The 9,905-nt window shown below is 53.2% G+C and overlaps 1 protein-coding gene across 1 annotated transcript; it reads left to right on the top strand.

Annotated features, from left to right (window-relative positions):
• Positions 1-562: 562 nt before the first annotated feature.
• NANOS2 (nanos C2HC-type zinc finger 2) lies at positions 563-979 on the top strand. The gene has a single exon (XM_026481770.1). It carries the CDS (start codon positions 563-565, stop codon positions 977-979), a length of 417 nt encoding a protein of 138 aa, XP_026337555.1.
• The last annotated feature ends 8,926 nt before the right edge of the window (positions 980-9,905 follow it).

Below are 9,905 nucleotides of genomic sequence, written 5' to 3'. Positions count from 1 at the left end.
TCCAGGCCAGTGAGTATCCCTCTCTGAGCTTCAGGTAACTCGTCTATCATGTGGGGCTCACAACTGTGTTTCCCACACAGACGTTGTGAGAATGAGATCCGATCACTCACGTAACTGTGCAGCACAGCGCCCGGCTCTTGGTGAGGACCTGTTATTATTATCAGGAATGGTTCTGGAGTATACGGAGGCCCCCCAGCCTGGGAGTAAGGGAGGATGGGCACGAGGGGGCGTTTGCACACATGGGAATGGGTAGGGAAACGGAGGCCCAGGGAAAGGAAGGGCCTTTCCAGAAGTCGCTGGGCACCCTGGAGGCCAGCAAGCAGCAGAGACAAGGGGAAGGCCTCCTTCCCCATCTCTGTGAGGGATTACAGTCAGATGGGGATCGTGGGCAGGCAGTGGGCCCTTTAAATCCTAAGCTCCACCTTTGCTTAGAAGGGTCTTTGGGGGAGTATAAAAGGGGGGTGCAGCTCCTCTCTGCTCCAGAAAAGCACCTGCTGCTCCTGCCCACGGGCCCCCAGACCCTGGCCTCCCTCTAGCCGCCCCCCGCCTCCGCCTGGGAGCCATGCAGCTGCCGCCCTTTGACATGTGGAAGGACTACTTCAACTTGAGCCAGGTGGTGTTGGCCCTGATCCAGAGTGGGGGGCAAAGGCCAGAGGCCCAGGGGAATGGGGAGCCGAAGCCGGGGTCCCTGCTGGGGCAGGAGCAGGGTCTGGGAGGGCTGGGGGCCAGCAGAGGCCTGGCAACCCTGTGCAATTTCTGCAAGCACAACGGGGAATCGCGCCACGTCTACTCCTCCCACCAGCTGAAGACCCCAGAGGGCGTGGTGGTGTGCCCCATCCTGCGGCATTATGTGTGTCCCCTGTGCGGGGCCACCGGGGGCCAGGCCCACACACTCAAGTACTGCCCGCTCAACGGCGGCCAGCAGTCTCTCTACCGCCGCAGCGGCCGCAATTCGGCCGGCCGCAAGGTCAAGCGCTGAGGACCGCGAGATGCCCACCCCGCACCCCCCAACCCTCCTGGTTCGGTCCCTGCCAAGTCCCCGGACCCTCCCCCGACTCACCCAGTCCTTGGGAGCTTCTGGCTCCCCAAGCTACATCCCTTCTGGATCCTGAAACAATGGAGGCCGTTGGGGAGCCAGGCCACCTCTGCCCCCTGGGACCTCTCAGGCCTTGGGGTTCAGAACTAGGGGTGTCTATGGATTCTGGGTGCGGCAGGACCGCTGCCCCTGGACCGCACGGCCTTGTGGCTCCTTCTGGGCCCCGGTTCATGGATCTTTCGTCTTTCTGGGGCTGCTGGTGACACAAGCCCTGGCCCCTTGACTTCTCAGCCCCATGGTTCCATTCCTTCTGGAATTTCTTGGACTGTGGGACCTACAGGACCCAGCGCGCTCTCCCAGGCTCACCCTTAGAATTTGGAGAGTGAACAAGACTGGCTTGGACACTCTAGCCCAAGAACTTCCAAGATGGGATTCTGACTTGAGACCCGCCTTGTCCACCTTCTTCAGCCACCTGTAGACCCACGGTTTCATCACGGACCTCCCTGAACTGTTCCTTCCCTGCCCCAGCAGCCCATCCATCAAGAGCTGGGGAAGGGAGGGGACACGCTGCAGGGGTGGGAAGCACTTGGTCTTCCAAGGCTTATCTAGGAGCGAAGAGCCTTGGGGTACGCTGACACCCTTCAACTCCCCCTGATCGACCTTCTTGTTGATTCTGTTTCACTGCACTCCCGCCCCCAACCGCAAATCACCAATGGGCGTTTCCCCCAGCAGGAGGGAGTCCCTCCACTGCCTCCCACCCACCTTTCAAATCCCCATCCTTTGCTAAAGACCTTTTTTTTTCTCCTCCCATTTTTTTTTTTCATCCTCCAACACTTAAATCAACGAAGCTCCGACAAGAAAGGGGTTTTAGTGCCCAGATGGGGAAGGCTACTGCCTAGATTTTCTTTTAGGGGCAAAGAAAAGAAAGAGCTCCGGTCAGATTTTAAGTTGCTCAGTTTTGGGGCTCAGGGCTGGGGCCCGGGTGTTCAGCTCCGGTGAATAAAGAGCGTTTCTGGTTGTCTTTGAAATCACTCTTGTTCTGTCTTATCAACTGGAGGCTGGGGGAGGGAACCACGTTTGTCCCATTGCTGGGGAAATAGGAAGCAGAACAAGAAGGGGTCCTGGGTCCCTCTCATGACGTGCCCCCCCATGTCCCCCGACACAGGTCAGCTAGGAACTGGTCCCCCACGTCCCAGCCTTCAACTTAACCCCAGATTCCTTTTTTTTTTTTTTAAGATTTTATTTATTCATTTGACAGAGAGAGAGACAGCCAGCGAGAGAGGGAACACAAGCAGAGGGAGTGGGAGAGGAAGGAGCAGGCTCCCAGCGGAAGAGCCCAACGTGGAGCTCGATCCCAGAACTCGGGGATTACGCCCCGAGCCGAAGGCAGATCCTTAACACCTGAGCCACCCAGGCGCCCCTTAACCCCAGATTCCTTTTCCATGTCCTTCTTGGGGCTCTGTCCAGGGGTCCCTCTCCCACCCTGCTAGACCACAGGTCTTCCAGGACCAACTTTATGGTAGTTCTTAAACTTTGGGCTCCCAGACCCCCTTTGGAGAGGCGACGGAAAATATGGTCCCTGGCCCCTCGGAAATGTACACACGCACAAATCATCTCAGGGTTTCTTTTATTCCACCGGGCCACAAATATTTATTGATCACTTACTTGGTGCCAGGCACCTTTCGAGGCACTGGTGGGTACAGCAGGCCACAAAGCAGATGATGTTCCTGCCCTCGCGGAGCTGACTTTCTTGTGGGGCAGGGGGCGCATTGACCATCCATCAACAACCACGTAATAACGTGTCAGGTGGGTGAGAAGAGCTCCGCAGGAAAGAGTGAAGGGATGCAGGGAGAAAAGAGAGACTGTTTTCTACGGGGCAGTCAGGGAAGGCCTTTCTGTGGAGGTGACATGTGAGCAAAATCCAATTGAAATGAGGCAAGCAGAGACTATGGAGACTATCTGGAGGAATGGCATTCCGGGCAGCGGGGACGGCAGGTTCAAAGGCCCTGCGGTGGCAGGAGGCTGGCCGAGTGATAAGAGCGAAGATCAGAGTCACATGGGGAGGGCAGTTAAGAATCTTGCAGACTCTGGGGAGAACTTGACCTTCATGGCACATCCCCAGAATTGCACTGTGGGCCCCTTCGTACATACGCTAGTCACACAGAGAACCAAAGAGCCCGGTTCAGGACCCCATCAAACACAGCTTTTCCAAAAACACAGCTCTGCGCACAACAGAGACCCCCAAGTGAAGCTGAAAAATAGATAAAAAGAGGACACTCCCACCCCAGAGCTGTGGTGGGCCCCAGGCAGCAGGGGGAGCCCCGGAGAAAGAGAGAGCCTCATCGGGCAGCAAGGCGATGGTCTTTCAAATGGGGCGATGGAGGAGAGCTTCCTAGTTTAAGGGACCGTGTCTGACAAAGCGTGGGCACCAGGTAGGAAAGGGACAAGAGGTCACGTGCCATGCTTGGGGGCATTACAATGGGTGGGGGGGTGCACTTTAGACCGAGAGACGTGAGAAAGAAAGATGCTGAGGTGGGTCTGGAGTGTGGAGGATGGGAGGCTCGTGCGGACATCCACAAGCGCTTCACAAGGTGACGCATCCTGGAAGCTTCTAGACACCTGCGATGGGGCTCCGAGGAGAGGGCTGGAGAGGAGCAATTAGTGGCTATCAAATTGGCGGGGTTTGTTTTTATAATGAGTTAAGTGATTTATTCAACAGATGAGTAAGTCGCAGGGTAGCTGACAGAAGGTGAGGACACTAAAGCCAAGGGAACAATGGACCCCGAGCTCCATCTCCTCCAGCACCTCACGCCCGCAGAGCTCCGTGCACCTGTGCCAACGGCTCCCCCCTGGCAGGCTTCTCATGACCTCCACACGGGACTGAGACCCAGCTCCCCACTCAGCCCAGCCTCCCCACGAGTCATAACATCCTGGCTGCCTCCTGGGATGCCCAGGGGAAGGGAGATGTGAGGGTGACATGCGGTTGCCCCCAGGTTCCGGTTGGGAGTATGGGGTCAGTTAGGTCATGGAGAGCAAAAGGTGCTCCATGGGTGCTTGGAGTTGAATTTTGTTCCCTCCCCAAAAAAGGTATGTTGAGAACATGACCTTCTTTGGACATGGGGTTGAGAACATGTTGAGAACATGTTGAGAACATGTTCAGAACATGACCTTCTTTGGACATGGGGTCATCAGAGATGTAATCAGTTAAGATGAGGTCATACTAGAGTAGGGGGTGCTCTGAACCCAACATGACTGGTGTCCTTGTAAGAAGAGGAAAGTGGGCGCCTAGGGGGCTCGGTTGTGAAGCGTCTGCCTTCGGCTCAGGTCATGATCCTGGGGTCCTGTGGTTGAGCCCAGAGTCGTGGGGCTCCCTGCTCAGTGGGGAGTCTGCTTCTTCTCTGCCTCTGCCCCTCCCCCTGCTCATGTGCCCTCTCTCTCTCTCTCTCTTTCAAATAAATAAATAAAATCTTAAAAAAAAAAAAAAAAGAAAAGAAAAAAGGCCCAGGACAGCCAGAGGCTGCAAAAGGCAAGGAAGGCTCCTAGAGCCTTCGGAGGGAGTGCAGCACTGCCAACAGCTTGGTTTCAGGATTTCTAGCTTCCAGAACTGGGGGAGTACATTTGTGCTGTTCTTTTTTTTTTTTTTTTAAGATTTTATTTATTTATTTGACAGAGAGAGAGAGACAGCCATCGAGAGAGGGAACACAAGCAGGGGGAGTGGGAGAGGAAGAAGCAGGCTCCCAGCGGAGCATGGAGCCTGATACAGGGCTCGATCCCAGAACACTGGGATCACGCCCTGAGCTGAAGGCAGACGCTTAAAGACTGAGCCACCCAGGTGCCCCCCATTTGTGTTGTTCTAAGCCACCCACTTTGTGGTATTGTTATGGCTGCCCTTGGAAGCTGAGGCATCCCGGAGAAACCAATACATGGGGCATCCAGGGAAGGCTTCCAGAATGCTCTTCACTCCAGGGGGAGTCTGGGCTGAGAGGGGGGCTCGGTCTAAATCAGCTCATGAGTAGGCTGGAGACAGGGAGCCATGGGCAGAAGTGAGGCGTCTGGAGCTCTGCAAGTGTGGGTAAGTTGAGGCAGGATGCAAGCGGGCTGGCGTCCTCCAGCACCTCCCCCGCCCCCCATGAACACAGAGACAAGGCAGCTAGGCAGATGGACAGCTCATGAGGCAGCCTCCTGGGCTCAGAGCAGGCAGACAAGGGGCAGGGTGGGCTGGGAGGGCAACCAGAAACTTCTCAGGGGCTTCGTGCGGCCACTCTGTGCCTTCTCAAACAGAACAGAGGAGGAGACAGAGGCTGCACTCCGTGCAGAGGAGCGAATGCTTGGAAGTGACTCCTCCCTCCAGATTCACTTTCGGCTTGGAAGGCGCAGTTCTGCACCCACTTAGCGCTGGGGAAGGAAAATCAGAGCCACTAAAGATTGATCTAGAACCCCACAGAGTTCCCATTGTGCCCTGAAGCGTGCGAGCCTAAGGTTGAATCCCTGAACCTCAGGTTGCCACTGTGCGCAGGGCTGCCTACCATTTTGTGGGTCTCGGAAACTGAGTTTGTGTACCCGTGGAGGTCCAAGTGTCCTGGGGACGTGTAACTAGAAGTTGAAGCTGATTTCCACTGTTGACCAGAATCGGGGCCAGTCTGGAGGATTTCTTTTCTTTTTCTTTCTTTCTTTTTTTTTTTTTTTTTTAAGATTTTATTTATTTGACACAGGGAGAGAGCGCATAAGCAGGGGGAGCAGCAGAGGGAAAAGGAGTAGCAGGCTCCCCGCTGAGCAGGGAGCCTGACATTGGGCTCAACCCCAGGACCCCAGGATCATGACCTGAGCCGAAAGGCAGATGCTTAACCGACTGAGCCCCCCAGGCGTCCCCATTCTGGAGGATTTCATACGAAGCAGAGGAAAAGGTAGCTTTATACGTCTTTTTAACTTTAATCTGCATTGACCACGCTGAGAGATCACTTTTTAGGTTTCTCTTCCTGTTGCTTTCTGTGTCTTTCAGTCTGTCCTTTTGGTCTCTTCCCTCCCTTCCTCTCCTTATCTTCCCTTTCTTCCTTTTCCCCTCTCCCCTCCCATCCATACTTCCCTCTCCTCTGTCAGTCACCCCGACAAATACAAACCTTTCTCCCAGATTCCACTCTCATCACGCATCACTTGCTCTATGTCCCATTATATCCAAAACAGAAATCCTGTCTGATTTACCCTCAGAATACTCCCAGAATCTGACCATCTCCCCCGAGCCCGGTACTACCTATCTAATCCCCACAACCTCTCACCAGGACTGAGGCAGTCACCTCCTCACTGGTGACCCTGCTTCTGCTCTTGACCTCCTAGAGTATGCTTCAAAACCCAACAAAAGTGATGCCATGAACACCCAAGTCCGCTGGTGCTCCTCCTCAGCTCAGAGCCCTGCCTCACTAAGTAAAAGCCCAAGTCTTGGCCTCTCTCTTAGACCTCTTTTCCCACCCATTCTTTCCTCCCTGTTCCTTGAATGCTCCAGGAACATTCCTGCCCCAGGGCCTTTGCACGTACCATTCCCCCTCCTTGGATTGCCCTTGCCCCAGATAGTCACATGGCTTCCTTCCTTGCTTTCTATGGTTCTTTGCTTGTATGTCACCTTCTCTGTGAGGCCTTCCCATCCTTACACTCCTAATCTTTCTTACCCTGTTCTCCTTCTCTTTCCTCCTTAACACCTCCCACCAACCAGCAGGCTTGACTGCTTATTTGTTGATTACGTCTGTGGTTATGGTGGCCAGTTTGATGTATCAGCTTGGCGAGGCTACAGTCCCCAGCTACTGAAACGCTAATCCTCGTGTTGCCACGAAGGTATTTTGTAGATGCGATTAAAGTGTATATTTCGTTCACTTTAAGTAAGGAAGATTATCCTGGATAATCGGGGTGGGCCTGAGCCAATTAGTTGACAGGTTTAAAGAACAGAGCTGAGACTTCCTCTCCTAAATTCTGTTCCTTTCACTTTTTACTGCAAACCACAACGAGAAATTCATTTCGCATCTTGATTCAACATACACACGCACACACACCCGGAACAAAAGTTTCACCGAATAATAATCTTGGTAATATTAGCGGGACAATTATTACAACCAGGAGCTGCTCAGATACTTGGTACATATTGACCCATCACCGTCCAATGACGTAGATTCTGGGGTTAATCCCCACTTTCCGGAGAGGAAAAGTAAGGCCCGGAGAGGTTAAGTAAGCTATCGAACATTACTTAACAAGTAAGTGGGAGAATTTGAACCCTGATAGGCTGGCTCCGGAGTTGAGCAATTTCCACTATCCTGAGACATGTCTCAAGAACCTACGAATATATAGCAAACCAAAGTTATAACAAACCAAAGTTCCTCAGGGTAATACTTACCTTACTCCATACGGCACAGTCTGACTTTTTTCCCGTTCTGCTTTATTTTTGTCTCTTTAATGCTTGTTGCAACCCGTTAAGTCTTTTTCAGGACCCACAGTTTGGAAAGCAAGCCTTAGAAAGGCTTCCCTGATCTACCCCCAGCCCAGGGCCCTTGCTCTCTGACCTCCTATACCCACGACTGCAGGGCTCCACACGCCTCACCTCTGCCCGTGGCTCTCTGACTCCGGCCTTCTCATGAGCTCCAGACCTGATTTAGGTCCAACTTCCCCCAACCCAGTCTTCTGTGGGGCCACCAGCGTCCTGGATGCCTCCTTTTGATGCCCAGCGTGTGAGTTTCCCCTGGTTGTCATAACCAACTACAACAAACCAGGGACTTGAAACACAAAGGTACTCCCCCAGTTCTGGAGGCTAGAAATCCAAAACCGAGGTCTTGGCAGTATTGTTCCCCCTCTGAAGGCTCCAGGGGGGGATCCTTCCCTGCCTCTTGCAGCCTCTGGCTGCCCCAGGCTTTCCTTGGCATGCAGCAGAATCGCTCCAATCTCTGTCTCTGTCTTCCCTCTGTGTACCTCTTTCCTCTTTTTATAAGGACACCAGTCATGTTGGGTTAAGAGCGCCCCCTACTCCAGTATGACCTCATCTTAACTGATTACATCTCTAAGGACCCTATGTCCAAAAAAGGTCATGTTCCGAAGTACTGGGGGTTAGGACTTCAACATATCTCTTTTGGGGGAAAAATTCAACCCATAATACCCATTGAGCACGTTATACTCACCATGTCCTAACCGAGTCCATACCTCCAACCGGAACCTAGACCAGAATACCGCTGTCACCTACAGGGCTCCCTTCCCCTCCCCCAACTGACAGTCATATGCCCCGTACATACTACCTCTCGAATGTCTTTCAATTCATTTCTACCCTTCCCACTGTCCTTGCCCAGTCTCCTCCATCCCGCTTCCTCTCCCCCTCCTGCCCCTGCCCCAGATTTCTCCTTTGAGTCTAGCCAATAAGCTTCCCTCTTCCCATCTACTCTATACAACAGACGGGTGGAGAGGGGTGGTGTCTTTCTAAAGCACAAATCAGACTCTGTCCTTCCTTGCTCAGAACCCACTGCCTATAGGATTTCATTCAAGCTTCTTAACGTTGCCCACAGGCCCGGCATGGGCTGCCCCTGACCCCTGGACCCTGACTCCTCATGGGGCACATGGTGGGACCTCACATAAACCCAGCCCCAGTGAAAGTCACCTTGTGACCCACTGTGCCCCTACACACACTCAGAGTAATGTGATCAGAGAAAAACCCAACTCCCTCCAATTTCAAAGCCAATGACCTTGAATGATTGGGTCTATTTGTCCTATTTCCCTGGCCACTCATTCATTATCTCAGGGCTTTCTCCTGCGTCTTCCCTAATCTCAGGACCTCCCTCTCACCTCAGACCCTGCTTGCCACTCTCCTGAGACAACGTAGGGAACAGAAGAGAACCTTCACATGTTCCTGACATCACATCTTGCCTCCTGCCTGCCTCCCTGTCCTCCCCATCCCGCTGTTTTCTGTGGCGGAACAGCTCCTGTCCCTTAGACCACCCTCCACTCCTGCCCTGGGTCCCACGCACCATGCCTCTTCCAGGACATTGCTCCAGACACTCTCCCCTCCCTCATCTGCACCGTCAATCTCCCCTCTTCTGAATCATCCTGAATTGGCACACAACATATTATTACCACTCCTATCTTAAATAAACCTCTCGAGATCCCAGGCTGTCTTCCAGATATACCCTTTTGCTGGGCTAGAAAGGACCATCTACACTGGCTCTCTCCAAACTCTCTCAATCAATCAATCAATCAACCCTCTTTTTTTAAAAAAGATTTTATTTATCTATTAGAGAGAGAGAGAGCATGAGTGGGGGGAGGGGTAGAGGGAGAGGGAGAAGCAGACACTCCAACGAGCAGGAAGCCTGACGGACGGACAAGCGGCTCCATCCCAGGACCCTGGGATCATGACCTGAGCAGAAGGCAGATGCTTAACCGGTTGAGCCACCCAGGTGCCCCAATAAACCCTCTCTTGAACCCATCCACATCACCCAAATTGCCCTCTTTGAGATCACTAATGACTCCCATACTGCTGGTCCCAGTGGTCAGTTCTCAGGTTCACTGGACTTGACCTCTAGGCAGCACTTGGCCTCATTGATTCTTCCTCCGTTCTTGAATTGTGCCCTTCACTTGGCCTCCAGGACAGCAGACAGCCCTGGTTCTCCTCTCGTTTCACTGAATGCACCTGCTAACCCCTTTTGCTGATGCCAGCCCTGTCCCCTGGAGTGCCCCAGCCTCAGGCCATGGACTTTTACCTATAGTTCCTCCCTCTCTAACCTCCCCTATTCTTAAGGATTTATATGTCATTTAATCACTGACAACTCCTAAAGTTATATCTCAAGCCTGAACCTCTCCCCTGAAGTCCAGTCTCAAATATCCAACTGCCTATCTGACATTGGTACGTGGT

Source organism: Ursus arctos, unplaced genomic scaffold, assembly GCF_023065955.2.
Source record: "Ursus arctos isolate Adak ecotype North America unplaced genomic scaffold, UrsArc2.0 scaffold_19, whole genome shotgun sequence".
Taxonomy (NCBI): Eukaryota; Metazoa; Chordata; class Mammalia; order Carnivora; family Ursidae; genus Ursus; species Ursus arctos.
The sequence above is the reverse complement of the archived record's forward strand: the minus strand, read 5'-3'. Positions and strand labels throughout refer to the sequence as shown.